We start from the raw sequence: 16,888 nt of genomic DNA, 5'->3' as shown, positions 1-16,888 counted from the left end.
ATCTTAACCTTTCAGACCTGCCCGAGTCACCTTCACAGCTGTATTCTGGTAAACATTTAAAAAAATATTAGATCTTGTAATAGATGCAAAGTACAGCTTTTAAACCCTATGCGCATTTTTTTCCCTGAAGTCTTTACTCAGGGGTGCGTAGAAAAGCCTGAAAGACTGTAAACCGGTAAGCTCACATTAAAAATAATCGTACTTTTTTTTGTAACACATCTATATGCGAGAGAACAGTTGTCCAGTTAAAATGTGGATGGACCAAAGTATTATATGACTGTCTCTGCAAGTACTGATTGCAAATTCTGCACTTCTTCTGTAGCTCATGCCAAACAAACAAACAAAATAACCAAAAACAAAGCCAAATTTGTAGCTAAAATAATTTAAGCAAAAATCGAGTAAAATTCTCACGAAGATAAACACATTACGGTAAAAGAATAAAAACAATTTCTTCCAGCCAGGTATGCCTAACCAACAAGCGCCATCAATTTAACCTGGTAAGAGTTCAACTGTAAACTCACCTGCCCGTTTCCCTCCGTAAAAGTTCGTGTATTCTGAAGACGTGATGTACCTGTAAAGAGGACATAAAGGAGAGTTTAAAACGGGGAAAAACGATGATGGAAAAGCTTCCCTTAAAGAAACACCAGGAACTATATCATTTGGGTTAGCTAGCTAGCTTGTTCGGAGCTAACGCTGGCTAACCAGGCAACAAATTCACGTTTAAAAGACACCGGTAAGGTTCATACTTACATCTTGTCTTTTTGGTGCTGTCGCTTCCCCATTTTGATTTTTTGCCAGGGTCTGAAACGTTAAATGAAAGACAAAAAAAACACCAAACGTAACGACAAAACACCAAAGCTAATAGCTTTACTTGACGTCCTGTTTATGTTCTTCTTATTCGTAGGCTTAGTAGTTGTAAAATTGGCACTCTGCTGCCGCCCATCGGAAGATAACATACTACATCTACCTGTATTTGTTTTTGGGATGGACAGCGTGAAAGAAGAGTGAAATGTCGGCTACTTTAAGTATAGTGCATAAATATATTTGTAAAGCAGTTACAGCAGCAGAAAAAACAAGCTACCAAACAGTTTTCTGCCTCTAGGTAGATTTGATCAAAAACTATACAAACTATAAGCACTTGTTCTTTTGAGTATACCTCCAGTTTTCTAAATGTTGTTCTTCTCCCACTTCATTACTGTAACAGTTTTTCTTACTTGTAACTATATAGCAAAAATGTTCTTTTTGTCAAGAGAAAATAATGTATCCCCAATAAAAGTTATTATTATTTTTTAATAAACTGTACCAAGCATTCCTTTATGTGTTGAAAACATTTTCAGACGTCTTATCAAGAGAGATAGGTTCACAGCATAGTAATGCAAAAAGTATACAGTTTTCTTATGGTGCAGTGTTGTAAATCAAAGCACCAACAAGACACAAAGCAGCTAAATTTCAGCTTCTGCTCCTATGAAAATGATGCAATCATAGCAACCAAGTAGCATTAATCCAGAAACAATGAAAAAAGAAGAAGATTTTTTTTAAGCATTGATGATGATTTTTATTTTGGATACTTTTAAGTAATTTTTTTAGCAACTTATATTTGTTTTTACTGCCTTCTTGTGGCGGAATTATTTACTTATTGTTGCTTTGTGATTGTGCTGTCTGTTGTTATCAAGGTATTCCATCCATCTATCTACTGGAGTAGTTTTTTCTTATCTGTAATCGAGTATTTTCTATAGACTTGCATTATTACTTTCAGCCAAGTTTTTCAATACTTCTTCCACACCCTCCTTTTTCCTATTAACCTTAAAAAAAAAACCTCAGTTTGATACCAATCGGATCCTGTCTCACCTTTGCAAACATCTTCTACACGTCCGTCTTCAGGTCTTGTTGATTTACAAATATGCACATTACAGCATAACTGCTGTTTGCTTCAGTTTTTATTGTTGGTATGTGTTATCCTACTGGACAGACGTGACAAAAGAACAGAATAAATTCATCTGCAAGTTTATTTAGTCTTGGTATTTTAATTGATAATTATGGCTAAACATTTCATTCTTCTACCAAGAGAAGGGAGCAAACAGAACAAATGGCAAAAAGCATGACCCTTGACAAGGTGGTTAGTAATGTGAAGTAACATGGAGCAGAAAGTACATTCAGCTTGCCCGTTGCACATGTCCTCTAAAGATTGGACAAACTGGACAGGAAATACCAAACTCTTCCCCCAAAGAAGAAATTAATAAAGAAAGGAAAATGTGTAAAGGTGGTTTGATTGTAAGCAGGGCCTAAAAGTCAAACAAAACCCTTTATACAGTTGATAAATGGTGCTCTGGAGTGATATATTAAAAAAAAAAAAATCTATAATACAGGCAGCAAAAGCAGCACTGCCTGCAAACCTGAGTTACCGTTGGCTTGCATTTCATCACTTGTAGGGCGTCAACAGCAAATGAGATGAGCACAGGAAGCTAAAAGAACCAAGAGTTGGTTGCAAACTCTGGACTTTACGCTGGGCTTCATAATGCTCGATGAAAAAGTCAACAAGTGAATGTTCACATCCTTGGCACTTTATCGGTCAGGCAGACCCAAACTTTGACAGTTTTCAAAGAAAGATCAGACTACCAGACGCTTAGCTGTCATTGAGATAAATACATTTTAAAAAAAGGACAAAAACAAAGCACTGAACAGGAAGGAAAAAGAAAGACGAAAACATATTGAGATGATAGCAGTTATTTGCTTGGAAAGTGCAATAATATGTGGATTTTATTTTTCTTACAGAGCAAAGAAAGAAAACAAAACCATTTCCAATATTGTTGCCTTTGGGAACAACTGAAGTCCAAAAAAGGATAAACTTGTGGCCGGCGTTTTCTCGGTACCGTCCTGAAAATAAAATGAGTGTTTTTTTTTCCTATAAAACATCTGTAGTTTGATCAGTCTCTGAGTGTTCTGGTGAAAAGCTGAATATGATCACCGCAGATCCATCATGGCCACTGTGTCATCAGTGATGGTGATATGTCCCGCGTGCTGAGGAGAAACACATTTGAGTTACACACCGTCAGAAACAGCCACAACGACATCCACAATCCATTTAATTTGGTCCTCTTAGGGATATCATTTTCTCACAGAAGATGCTCCCTCTTACCTTCCCATAACGCATCATTTGTATTACTGTCCTTTTTTAATAAATTTCATATGGGCATATGGAAATTACCTTTGAATAATACAGGCCAACGACCCAAAAGAGGTTACATCTCCTCTTGTTCGATGAAACTTCACTAAAATGTGGCTCTTTGGGCATCTTTACGGAGTAATTATTGATGAGATGTCCACTTTTCCATCACCAGCACTATGTCAGTTGAAAGCTCTCTTTTCTCTACTCTTAAAAAACAATAAGTAAATCACTGCCAAACGTACAACTTTTTGCTTATTTTGTTTCAGACTAATCTTTCAATAGAAATTAATTTATCTTTTCATCTGAATACATCCAATTTTTCAACAATTCCAGAGCCAAATCAGCTATTTGGAATGCTTTGTTAGTTAGAAATAAAATAACTCTAATTGGGAGTGATCCTTTATACTTGGTGTATCTGTAAAGCTCAACCAGCTCGGATGGACAGTGTCAGTACGCGGCTTCTGTGGAAATATTCTTCTGTCCAGACTCCGATTGAATCACTCCAGTCTTATTTACAGTTTTCCTGAAGCCACTTCTTGTGTTTTCTTGCAAAGATGCTTCAGGTCATTGTTTTGATGAAATGACAAGCTTCATTACAATCTGAAATCCAGGAGATTATATTATTTCAAAACATCAGCCAGCAGGCTGTCATAAGTCTTTTATGTGTAACTTCTATGTGGCCTCTCCACCATAAAAGCCTGATTGTTGGAGTGCAGCAAAAAAAAAAAAGCTCATCCTTTAATTAGGTTCTCTCTTCTTATTCTTAAGGAATTTTGGATCTCATTCATAGTTAGCATTATCTTGTTAGTTACCTGTCTGAGCTATAGGCCCTTCATCCCTGATAACTCGGTTTGGCAGCCAGATCGAGGAAGTCTGTTACTGGTTCCCAGACTTCCTCAGTTTAACAATAATGAAGGACGGTGTGCTTTTGGACACTTTAAATGCTGCAGAAAATGCATTCTCTAAACCTGCGTCCTGACATGATCTTGTCTTGGAAATCTACAGACAAATCTCTCAAAATCATAATTTGGTTAAATTTATAAGACACAATCGTGTGAATGTGTGCTTAGAAAACAGTGTGTCTTTGTCATAAGATGCATTGAATTCAGTTAGATAAAGCTGGACTCCAGTGATTATTTTAAATAAATGAACAAAACAACTGTCATTGAGGAGTATTGTGTGTAGATTGCAGACAGTAAACAAAGAAAATTAACCAATTTTTAAGTGTGAAACACAATAAAACGTAGACATACTGAGTGTGATTTAAAGAGGAAGTTTGTTTTTTTTATTTTTTTATTTCTGGCATAAAATACATTCATCTACTCAAATAAGCTGTGCTGCAGCGGCTCCCATCGATGACATCAACCCCAATAGCCCTGGATAACAACAACATGGCAGCTATGAACTAACAGTGGAATAGTATGCGTTCATTCATTCATTCATTCGTCTTAAAGTATTGGTGAAATAAAGACAGATAATGTCTTTTTTAGAGGCTGTATTGCTGTATCTGCCCTGTTCTCTCCCGTTATATGGATATACGCGGATCTCGAGTGATCGAAATATCTTCCGAAGGACGCCGACTTTCACCAAACTGTTATCGGTGAGTAGATGAACGCATTGTATGCCAGAAATAAGTTCCAGGTTTAAAAAAAAAAAAAAACTTCTCCTTTAGGAGAGCAGGCACTTTAGAGCAAAGTAAAACAAATGTAAAATTATGACAATCGTTTCATATAAATAAAATGATTCTTATTCTTTATTTGTTTTCCCATTTGAAACTAAGCTACACGTTCGGCCTCAAAGTATTGCTCTACTCACTGTAAATAGAGGAGGGTCTTTGCTGTGAGGGTGGAAACCTTTCTGTTTACATGTGGAGATCTCCTCTGTTCCTCGATCTGTCAACCTGAAGTAGCCGATTCTGACAGACACACAATCACACAGAGCTTGAAAACCTGGGAAAATACACTAGAAGTTTACCGACAAACATCCGCACAGGAATGTGCGGCACAAAAGAAGAATTTCTGTTGAAATGATGGGACACTCGTCGTTTTGTAACTCACTCATTAAACTTAGGGGAGCAGACGATAGCGATGGCCTCAGGCAGCATAATCTGGTAGGAGCAGTGTGTGTGAAGGTCCACGCTGGACAGGAATGCCGTCTGTGTGGGGTGAGTCTGGAGAACACAGGGACTTTCAGTGCACAAAGACATCACTATATAATATCAATTGCTGAAAAATCACAGGTCACATGACCACTAACAGTCTAAACTCAAAAACCTAAACTACACTAAAAAGTTGCTGTAGCATCAGTGTGATATCCTTCTACAATTTTACATTTATTCTGATCCAGAGATGCATTGAGTCGGATCCTTACATCCGCTCTAGAACAAGCTACAGACTCGAAATAGGGTTAAAGTCTGGACTCCGCAGTGACCAATCCATGTGTGAAAACGATGTCTCATATTCCTCGAACCATAATTTCAATTTGAATCCAATAAATCCTGACATTTTTGTTCATGTAGGAGCCACATGTGCTAGAAGCAGAGGACACGGGATGTGTGTGTTTAGTCTTCTGAATGTATGTGCTCTTTGTTAAAGAGTTTTCTTGTCTTACTTGTTCCCAACTCTTCATATTGTTTACTAGCTGGCATTGTTTCACTTTTTGTGCACCGTTTTATTTCGTTTGATATAAAGAAAATGACAGAAAAATGACTTTTTTTTTACAGTTTCCAAACCCATAAACAGAAGTCTTGACAAGAAAAACTAAAAATTCAGCACTGAGGAACCAGGAGTGATTCACTCATGACACGGAGTCATGCGACAAAAATTCTGCTTATAGCAGGACTGAAGGCTGTTTCTTTAAACGCAACAAGTGAGACTAAAAGAGAAAATAAATGAGGCCATGACTCTTAATGAGTACAGAGAAACAACTTAGTAGTATTGAGCAGTTACAAGAATGGACCGTTTTACCATCCAGTCAGAGGACTTTGTGAGGAAATGTGAGATTTTATTCAGTCATATTATCATCATCATTGATTTTACACAATCTATAGCTCAATTCCACCTGCAGCATCTGATTTAACTGATAAATACATTTGAAATATTGTAAAATTATTAAATATACTGTATCAACAAAATGTTTTTTTTTTTTTCTAAGGACCTCAAAGGACCCTTTCCCTCAGATGGGGCTGATTTAACTATCAGAGAGCTGATTTGATGCTTAAAAAAGCTTCCTGGAGGTCCCTGAGAGGGCAAAATCGTAACGTGGCCCAACACCCAAAACCAGCTTAAGAGGGTCGATGAATCATTTACCCGAAGAAAACAACGTTATTAATGATTCTGATTCCGATCCTTCAATTTGTTTCTCTAATGAAACAACGTCAGACTGCAAACAATAGGTTATAGATGAATTATTCGCCACGGTTAGCAGCAGGTGTTTTGGCGGTTTTTAAGCTCTTTGAAAAAACATTATTGTATTTGACAGAAATGTACAGACTCTGCTCATCTTTACTTACGTGTATCCATCCCAGGGTGATAAGGTCGTACTGGTCCTGTATGAGGAAGAGTTCCTCCTCGTTTTCTGTGTCACAATAATCCGGTCCACCACACTGCTTTGGGACGATGACGTGGGTCACAGTAAATGCATTTCTGGTCTGGAGAAAAAAAAAAAAAACACACACAGAAAGCGTCACACTATTACACACTAGTAAATTATGCATAGCACACTGTCAGCCAAAATGTTAAACAAGGACACTGTCAGAACAGGATGAACTCAGAGTACTGACTGCTCTGCTCCAGGAGAAAAAAGTTGGGTCATGCTCATAAAAAATACTGAAAGAGCTTTGAGTTAACTCAAGCAGCAGGTGAAATAAATGAAAGAAAAAGCTGCAGCAGTTCAAGGACAAAGAGAGATTATCTTCTAACCCTTTGGATCAGGGGGTCAGCTGATGTCTCAGTTTCATTTGAATCAGAATCCTGACAGAATCTTTAACCATCTCAAGTTAATGGATGCAAAACATTTTATTGTCATCTCATTCGTGGGTTTCTTGGAAGAAATCCTTTCAGTGCGGGATTTCGTCCGACTGGTTCAACGCAGCCACTCCGATCAGCTCTTACCAGTTTTCCACACAAGATGCCACAAGTTTCTACAGCTCGGCTTGTGTTGGCTTCGGCCAGCCTCAGAAAGCTCCGGCACAGCTCAGCAGGAACACTTAACTGCCGAAGGGCATCCACCATTGTATCTGCAAAACACCATGTAGAAGAGTAAACAGGAACTGAATGGAAAAGTTAGGTTCTTGTGATGTTCTGTAACGAGGCATGGTGTTAACAGGAAATTAAGTAGGTCAGGGGGGAAAGAAATCAGCTCAGAAGAATAAACACTCTGAAACAGGACCAGGGGGGTGTTTAATTCCTCTGAGGACAAGCCCCTTGTGGACAAAAAAACACAAAAAGAAAAAAAACATTAACTCACTGTTGTTCCCTGGACTGACCAGAGACCCTGGCTTGAGCGAGCGGTCGAAGTTCGGCAGGCCCATCGAAGGCGTTCCAGTGGTTGCAGGAGGGCGATTATACTTATGGTTATTGCCGTCCGACAGCTCCCCAGGGCTCTGCGGCAGAGTGGGAAAGACCACCGGGGGGCCCTGGATGCCCGGAATGAGGAGTGTGTCAGGCAAAGGTGTGACCGGTGTGGCGAACTCGAGGAGCACTCGCTGGCGTTCCTTCTCCAGCTCCTGGCGGCGGATCATCTCCTCAAAGGCACTGAACTGCTCCTGCTCCCGCTGCCGCCGCTGCATGTCGGCCACACGCTCCCGCTCGGCGTCCAGCGCACGCTGCTTGGAGTGCTCCTGCGCCATGGCCTGTTCCTCTGCTTTCTGAGCGTGCAACAAACACATTACTTCAAAAGCTGAGAGGAAGCCGTTTTGCTGCACCATGTGAGTTAATTCTGCGTCCATCTCAAACAATATGCATTTCCCTCATTTAGGTGATTATTAGTGAACTGTGGTAAAAGGTATTGGTTATTGTCTTTACCAATTGTACAGTACAGACGATACACATTAAAACCAATATTCAATACATTTTGCTGTCATACTGATTATTTTAAATACTTCTGTTTCAAACCTGTTTCTGATTGTACATTGAAAATGAAATATGTGACATGGATGCAAATGTCAGACTGTACATGCACAAAACAGTGTTTCAGTTTACCTTTTTGACAAGATACTGCGCGTACTCTTGTTCAAATCTTTTCAAAAGAGCTCTTTTTAGGATCTCTGCTTGAGGAAATGCAATATCCTTCAGTTTCTGTTGAAGAATCAACGAATGAACGTGTTACGCCTAAGCTGTAACTTTACTGGAAGTCAACCAGTTGTAAGGAAAAATCCAAAAAAATAGTCTGAGCACCTTCAGTGTGTCCTTCTTCTCAGGAATGTTGGCAGTCTTGTAATCCCGATGCTTGGGAAGTTTTTCGATAAAGAGCCTTAACGAAGAGACAAAAACAATCTTGAAATATTCACTTCTTTGGGAGAGTTAACATCCTTCTGAGTGCAAATAAACTATTCAGTCTTTTTCAAGAAATCTGGATAATTCTTGTGAATTTGACACTTAAAATAAGACACTTTTATTTGGAACCCCAAGCTCTGCTGGAATAGACAAAGTAGCCAAAAAACGTACTCACGTGATATATTTATTGTAAAGAACGAAGGCATGCTCGATGTTGCCTTCCTCCGTGTAGATGCTTGCCATGCGGATCATCTCCATACCCGAACGGAAGTAGCGGCGCGGCGGCATGTCGTCATTGATTTCCACCGAGCTTCCCTTCTTGGTCAGAAAGCGGACTCGCTCCTCCGGCAGCAGGCTGACATCATTGTGATCCGCCATCATGACAGCTCAATCTGTTAGACTGGAGAAAAAAAGCTAAAGGCTTAACAACACAGAAGAATATTTGTTGATTAAAGTCCCTCTGCGGGTCTGAAAGTCTCCAAGCAACTTGCCTTATTATTGGATTGAATTCTTAAATAGCAGGATTCTGTAAGTTTTTCTCTCAATCAAAATTCTCCACAATAACTTTTGATTAATTATTCATCTAAATAAAGTCACTGCTCATCTAAATAAAAAAAAAAGAAAAGAAAAAAGAAATAGAATAACAAGTCTATGTACAATCACGCGGATGCAGTCTTATTGTACCTCTTAGTCTTAACGTATTTCTAGATGTATGGAACATAGTTATGAAGATCAGTTCAATTTCATGTCGGTGATCCGTTACTGAAACTTCAGCCTCCAACCCAAAACAGAAGAAATATAAGAATAATATTGCTCTGAGCATGAACTGCCTGTGATCTCCACAACAAGGCTCCTTTCTAGATGTAATCAAACGTTCAGATTATCAAACCGACAGTAAATTTACTGTCTTATCTATCTTACTAGATTTACTTCCCCAGAGGAGAGCACTGCCATTCTCAACTGAGTATGTTGAAATCTAAGAAGAAGAAACAACAACTGTACATCTGTACAGCTAGATAGAAATAGAAATAGAAAAAGAAAAATACTTTATTCATCAGTGGGGGAAATTCAAAATTAAAATAAATGAATATTTACGGTTGTATATTAGAACAATAACAACAACAACAATAATAATAATAATAATAATAATAATAATAATAGAATACATAAATAAATGCATCTGAGAAAAACATCAAAGTCAGCAATCACTGTTAAAAGCCTTATGGCTGTGGGGACAAAGGACCTCCTGAACCTCTCAGTCCTGCAGCTGCAGAGAGATGAGCCTCTCACTGCAGCTGCTCCTCTGTGCTGCCAGGATGTTGTGGAGAGGATGTTTATTAGGCCCAATCCCAATTCTATTTTCTACCCCTTCGCCTACCCCTCGCCCCTTCAAACGTAGGGGTAGGCGAAGGGCTACGAATGTCACCCCTTCGAATTGGGACAGCACTTCACACTCACGAACGTAATAAGTCCGCGCCGTCAGTTGTTACGTAACCAAAAGCGACAGCTTTAGACAGAAGTAAACAAACATGACCGGTGCTGTGGTGTTCGCGCTGTCCTGGGCTATTCGGATATTTTTTAAAAATATCTGCGTCGAATCGACGGAGTGCCATCAGGCGAAGGCGTCTTCGACATCTGGGAGCATTGCTGGATCTTGTTACGGTATGTAGAATAAGAAATTAATGCAAATAACGCTTGTGAGAGCAGCTGGTAGCTTCCAGAGCCGGCGTGTGAAAATGATTGTGTGTGTGTGTTTGAAAGTGCTTCTAACTGTACATTTGTGATATCGTGTAATATAGAAACAATTTGCTTGTCTCGTTGGATTTGCTGATTTATTGACTGGACTAGTATCCTAACCTGGCTAACCTAGCTGAAAGCATAAGCTAACGTTTAGCCTTTGTTACTCGCCTCGTTCCGTTTGGAATAAAAAATGCGTTTTTGAAGCGGTTTTCTTTGTACCAGGTTCAGATTTGATGACTTAAATAAATGCACTGCCTTGTGTGTGCTATCAATGTGTTGGTTTGGGTGGATGAAAGCCTGATCTTTCCATGTTTTTCTTTCCAGCAGACGGGTCATCCTACAAATTATTGCCGATTGGACCACAACATGTACCCCAATTTTTTTGTTATCCCTTGTATAATAAATCTCTTCATACCAATATCCGTTCCAGTCGTTAATATGATGTTGATGTGATAATCATGCTCAAACCTTTGCAAACCTTTTGACCTTAATTTCTTTTATTAGGCTCACATTATAGACTGGTAAGGCAGCTCATTTTCAGAAATAACAGCTTAAAGTGTGTGGTGAAAATATGGACAATAAACAGTATGAATATAAACAATATAAACATAAACGGCCAACAGTGCAATCATCGAGAACGAGATGACCGGAGCAGGAACAGCGAAGGCGCATGGCGCATCGGAGGTGCTGCATGGGCTCAGTGATGTTCTGGGGGAACAAGACACGACATGACATTATAGCATGCACTTTCATCCATTGTAAAAAAAATTTAAAAAGGTGTTTCAGAATGCGGTAGTGGTGGCTGTGTGTACAATAGGTGCATGGCGCATCAACTCACCGTAAAGTTTGTCTATCATGCGCTCAAACCGAGCTGAAAAGCGCTCCGTTTTCTGCTCGTGGCGCTTCTGCTCCTTCAGGCTCTCCTGTATCAGGTAATCCATTATGGGATTGGACTTCCTACTTCTTTTTGGGGATGGGGATGACTTTAGAAACAGATCTTCGTTTTCGGCGCTAAACCTGATCAGGCTCTTTGTTTGTGCTCGAGTCCCTGTGAATCAGTCACGTATATGAATACTTGTGATAATAGGTAGCGAAATGACGCTCATGTCACTCAAAAGGAACTTCTCTATGGTTAACCAACTACATTGCTTGTAAATACTCGTGTTACGATATAAAAAACGACAACTCTTTCGCAGCACCTTCACATGCATTGACCGATTACTCCATGTAAAATAGTGACTTTTCCCATGTGCGTTTATATCAGAAAACAACTACACATTGCCACCATGTTAAACTCACACAATACACCAGTTATCACAACCTAAAACGATTCGCGATCTCTCGGTAGTCGCGTTGTACTCTGGGAAATATATCATACCCCTTCAAACGGAGTCTGCCTGGCCGAAGCCCTCCGTTTCAAGGGCTACAACGAAGGGGTAGGGCTAAGGGGAAGGGCTTTGGAAGAGTATTGGGACAACACTACCCCTTCACGTGAACGCGCAAAACGGAGGGGAAGGGGTAAGGGGTAGGGCCAAGGGGTGAATTGGGATTGGGCCTTATTCTCCAAAACAGAATATAATATCCTCCTTATCCGTTGCTCCACCACAGCACTGAGAGGGTCCAGCCTTCTGCCTGCAACAGAACCAGCCTTGTTCACCAGTTTATCCAGGCGCCCACAGTTTCTGTCTGTAGTGCAACTCCCCCAGCAGACAGCAGCATAGAAGAGTGCACTCTCACTGATAGTGTGATAAAACATGCTCATCATGTCACTGCAGACATTGAAGGACCTGAGCCATCTCAGGAAAAAGAGACGGCTCTGGCCCCTCCTGTACACTGCTTCTATGTTGGCAGACCACTCCAGTTTATTACCCAGCACCACCCCCAGGTATTTGCAGGTCTGAAATGATGCCACATTAGATGCCACTAGCATTAAGTCAGGGAAAAAAGGGTTCTTTGACTCCTTAAGAAGAAGATGCGGCAGAATATATACTGTATATTTGTCTTAAATTTTATGGAAAAAAACCCAAAACAAAACTACTTGTTCTCAAAGAGTCTTTTCTACAGAAATCCTTCCTGTCTTTGTACCCTTGAATTCACTTAGCACTTATTCATCGTGACTCACTTACTCACAAAATGCTTGGTCATTCATGACTAGCACTCCGGTTCTAAAGGATCCTCAATCGATACTTTAAAAGTAGTTAAATTCAAGAAAAAAATTCTTAAAGTTCCAGTTTGTAATATTTTGGGTGAACTATAGGCAGACCAACTATGTTTTCGGTGTAGCATTGTGTTAAATTTAGAAACTGATGTTTTTTTACAATGTTAGAATGAGCAAATTATGTCAAAGACACTGCAGGTCGCGCTCGTCATCCTTCAGCGTCATGTCGTTACGGTTATCTCAGAACAGACAAACCAAACACCAGCTCTACAGCAGACCTTCAGCATTTATCATGGCCAGAATAATTTGGGGGTAGGTGGGAAGTACACAATTTGAAATGCTAAATGTCTCTCCATTCAACAACGTGGACCTTTAAATCGCATTAAAAGGAAATGTGTTCATGGCGAATTCTCATTTTATGGCAAGGAAAATGTATGTTCAGTAAATGAATTGGCAAAATGCACAGGTCACGCATCATCCTGTAAAAAGAGAAACAGGCTATATCTCTCACTTCACACACATGTTGGATCCCAGACTCTAAAGATAATTTGAGATAAAAGGAATACAAAACAAATTGCTTTGAGGGTTAGGGTTGAGTATGACCTGAGGTTTTTTACTGAAATCGAACGCCTCATTAGCATGCTGAGTAATCGTCAAGTGGCTTTTATTGATCCAGCACAGACGGTTCCTCAGCAAGCAGGCAGCAGTTTGTTAACCGTTCAGTCCGAGAGGTGTGGCACTGATAAAAGGAGAGGAGCGAAGGTTCTTCCATGCGGTGCAGCACTCACGACATTCTTTGTATTTTTGCCTAGACTGTAGTAGGCTCAGCTTGCAACTTTGAACAAAAAAAAGTGATTTTTCTTTTTTTTTCTAGTCTTTCTTCTGCTGCTCACTTAAAACATGGGGCAGGCATCAAGAAAGTAGCTCAGTTCAATCATGAAGCTAAGGTATACAACAGCAACAGCTGATGCCCGTGGCCAATGGAAGCCAGTACTATGCTTGGGTACAGTTGTGATGGCTAGTTTATAAGTTCAGTGCAAAATATTGTTATTTTTGTATGTTTTCCTGACAGCTGTAGTTGGTTGTTATGCGACTATAAAAATGTTTCCATGCAAAACAGTTGAGGAAGCCTTCAAATATGACACACTGCTGTGGATTGACACAGCAAATGCTATCTAACTGAGGCTAAATTAGCTCAAACTTAACTTCAACACCCATTAAATGCTCCATGAACATTAGTACATTAGTAATAATTACTTAGTGTCATTCAACATATGAACTAATTTAGTACTAAATACCTAAAGCACATTGCTGATCATTACTTAAGGTTTTAATTTGAGCCAGAAAAAAAGTTCAAAACAAGATTAAATAGGACTGATGTCAGCTACAGGACATACTTACTGAACATTTATAAACTAGTTTTGCCTTTACGATGTGACAAACACGCTTGAAGTACAGAAATTCCGTGCCATTAAACTTACTGATCCATTCCAACTAAAAAAAAAAAAAAAAAAAAGGACCACAGATAAAAGAGATCAAATACAAAACAGTGGGCCCTTTGCGGCTCCAGCAGTGAGTCACCTTTCACCACACATACAAACCTGCTGGTCCACTGACATGCTGTAGATCTCATAAAGATATATTTCCGCCTCCACAAGCTCTTTATATCAATCCCTGTCACAGTGGTGATCGATGTTTCTCAACGACGCTACGTTAGCTGCGCGCCCTTAGCAAACGGTTAACTTAGCAAACGGTTAACCAGGCAGCAGCCACAGCAGGAGCTTTATTGTCATTCTTACCTGATCGAGCCGTGAAACCGAAACTCACAGAGTCCTACATACAGCTGGAGCAGGGCACGATCAACGCAGAGTCTATAACCAGATCGCTTCAGTGAGCTACAACCACAAAAGCACAACAACGTCTGCTCACTTCCGCATCCAAAACAACTTCCGCCTGACGCACCAGTACGTCATTAGAGAACGATCAAAAATCCTTTAATCGGTATTTCCATAAATGTCCATAAATGTTCACCGTGTAATAATTTGGCCATTAATTAAAGAAAAAAAAATAGATAATAATTTATTTCAATTAGTTAAAAATTCGTTGGCAAGGTCTAAGTTATTTCTCAAAACTCGTTTTTAGATATCACTTAAAGGAGAAGTTCAGTTTTTTTTTAAACTTAGAGCTTATTTCTGGCAAAGAATATGTCCATCTACTCACCGATAACAGTTTGGTGAAAGTCGGCGTCCTTCGGAAGATATTTAGATTACTCCAGATCCGCTTATATATGGATATAAATATCCATATAACGGGAGAGAACGGGGCATAGATAATACAGCCTCTAACTAACGCATTATCTGTCTTTATTTCACCAATACTTTCAGCCAAATGAATGAATGAACGTGTAGCTATTGCACTGTTAGTTCAGAGATGCCATGTTGTTGTTATCGTGGGCTATTGGGGCTTATGGGAGCTTTCTACACCGAAGGGCCCGCTGCAGCACAGCTTCACTCTGTGCTCTGTGACAGTGGGCTCACTCCACAAGCAGTTTGGTAAGGACCGGTTTAGTGCAACATGGCAGGATATTTATCAATTTTGATGACGTGGAAGACAACTTTGAGTATGACAGACGTCCTTACCGGAGTGAATGAGCTGTGCTGCAGCAGCGCGTGTCGATGAAGTCACCCCACTGGACGCATGTGTAGATAAGTCCCCCCATAGCTCACAATAACAACAACAGGGGCAGTTCTGAACTAACAGTGCAATAGTACGAGTTCATTCATTCATTCGACTTAAAGTATTGGTGAAATAAAGACAGATAATGCCTTATTTAGAGGCTGTATTGTCTATACCCTGTTCTGAAATATCTTCCGATGGACGCCGACTTTCACCAAACTGTTATCGGTGAGTAGATGAACGTATTTTATGCCAGAAATAAGGTCCAGGTTTAAAAAAAACCCCAACTTTTCCTTTAATATCTCCAATTGAACCAGGGACCTAAAAAGACTCAACAACCTGATAAGGAAGGCTGGTTCTGTTCTGGGGACGACTGTGGAACCTCTGGAGACAATAATGCAAAGAAGGATTTTGCATAAAATCAAGAGAATTATGGACAACCCTGAACATCCTCTCCATGAGACTGTTATCAGAAAACAGAGTCTCTTCAGTCAAAGGCTTCTTCAGTTTGGATGCAAAACGGTAGCCTGGCGACGCCATCCTACGTACTTCCGCCCAAAGATTTTGGCTCCGCACATAGTCTGGCCAAATCCCCCTACCTCGGTTCGCTCAGTGTTTTGCCAATCAGCAAACAGTTGCGAGTGGTGACGCAGAACTCACGCGCGGAGTCCATTGTAGTCCATATAATTGTAGTTCAACCGCAGCGGAAATAAACATGGCGACGGAAGAACGCTAGAAGCTATCCATGAAGTTGTCTCAACTCTGGAGAGCATTACACAATTAAAACGAGAGCAAGAGGAATGCCTCTTCAATTTTGTTAGTGGCAAGGATGTCGAAGCTCTCCTTCCAACTGGCTTTGGGAAAAGTTTGATTTATCAAATGGTACCGGTATAATGAAAGCGGATGTGGGAAGCGTGATTCGCGAGCTAGAGCCTCGCGAGAGTAAGCATGAACCTCGGCGCATAACCAACGTCATTTCTAAACATTATGATTGGTTAAGGGAACTCCGTTACTCCAATGAATTTAAGTTGCTGGGTAAGGTCCCGCCCTCCATGGAAACGGATTCCTCTTGGGTTTTCCCAGACTGTTTGACAGAGTCAACAGTCGGCTTTCGCCCAAGCTAGCAAAACGGACCGCTACAGGAAATCTTTCCTGCCCACAGCCATCAGCATCTATAATAACTCCTTGATTTAATTGAGCTACATCAACATTTAATTTCCCTCTGGGATAAATAAAGTATTTTTGAATTGAATTGAATTGAATTGAATTGAATTGAATTGAATTGAATTTGAATTGAATTGTCAGGTTCTAAATCACGCATGCGCATTTCTTCTCCTTCATTTTGCTTTCTTTCGCGTTAACGTGTCAATGGACGATCTGTGAATAAAGTCCTTTCTTCATGTTTGGCCCCTGCGCGTTCACTATTCAATTATGTCATGTACGACTGAAATGATGTCATAGCTTTGATGCCAACCGGAAGTGCACTTTTCCAAGAGGCTCGTTGGTCTAGGGGTATGATTCTCGCTTTGGGTGCGAGAGGTCCCGGGTTCAAATCCCGGACGAGCCCACTGTTTTCCTGAATCCACTGCACAATAATTGCCCTTAAATATTTATTCTAAATAGTCATGATGAAAAACGTGGATTCTTTATTGT

General features: G+C 40.1%; 2 protein-coding genes and 1 non-coding gene across 3 annotated transcripts in view; 1 reads left to right on the top strand and 2 right to left on the bottom strand.

Moving 5' to 3' along the window:
- ppil2 (peptidylprolyl isomerase (cyclophilin)-like 2) overlaps nt 1-905 on the bottom strand; it is a 30,189-nt gene extending 29,284 nt beyond the window's left edge. Inside the window, exons 1-2 of the mRNA XM_075467272.1 lie at nt 751-905; nt 522-571 (exon numbers count right to left, since the gene is read on the bottom strand). Coding sequence (XP_075323387.1) covers nt 522-571; nt 751-782 — 82 coding nt within the window. The 5' untranslated portion in view covers nt 783-905. The remainder of the gene's footprint in view (nt 1-521; nt 572-750) is intronic.
- Nucleotides 906-1,988: 1,083 nt separating this feature from the next.
- LOC142381946 (STAM-binding protein-like A) lies at nt 1,989-14,487 on the bottom strand. Its single transcript, XM_075467274.1, has 10 exons — nt 14,359-14,487; nt 8,837-9,061; nt 8,563-8,638; nt 8,368-8,463; nt 7,634-8,033; nt 7,279-7,403; nt 6,678-6,815; nt 5,224-5,336; nt 4,982-5,081; nt 1,989-3,018 (listed from the first exon to the last, which is right to left on the bottom strand). The coding sequence occupies exons 2-10, from the start codon at nt 9,040-9,042 to the stop codon at nt 2,962-2,964; spliced, it is 1,311 nt and encodes a 436-aa protein (XP_075323389.1). The 5' UTR covers nt 9,043-9,061; nt 14,359-14,487; the 3' UTR covers nt 1,989-2,961.
- A 2,243-nt stretch (nt 14,488-16,730) lies between these two features.
- trnap-ugg (transfer RNA proline (anticodon UGG)) lies at nt 16,731-16,802 on the top strand. Its single transcript has one exon. It is a non-coding gene; the product is annotated as a tRNA-Pro (tRNA).
- The last annotated feature ends 86 nt before the right edge of the window (nt 16,803-16,888 follow it).

This window comes from Odontesthes bonariensis, chromosome 6 (genome assembly GCF_027942865.1).
Source record: "Odontesthes bonariensis isolate fOdoBon6 chromosome 6, fOdoBon6.hap1, whole genome shotgun sequence".
Taxonomy (NCBI): Eukaryota; Metazoa; Chordata; class Actinopteri; order Atheriniformes; family Atherinopsidae; genus Odontesthes; species Odontesthes bonariensis.
This window is presented reverse-complemented; position numbering and strand designations above follow the sequence as displayed.

Excerpts from the sequence above, each read along its gene's own strand:
- LOC142381946 (XM_075467274.1), bottom strand. The coding sequence starts at position 9,042 with ATGATGGCGGATCACAATGATGTCAGCCTGCTGCCGGAGGAGCGAGTC. Across the intron at positions 8,639-8,836 it reads CTTTACAATAAATATATCAC|GCTCTTTATCGAAAAACTTC; the intron begins GTGAGTACGTTT and ends CTCTTCGTTAAG. Across the intron at positions 5,082-5,223 it reads TGCTCCCCTAAGTTTAATGA|AATCGGCTACTTCAGGTTGA; the intron begins GTGAGTTACAAA and ends TGTGTCTGTCAG.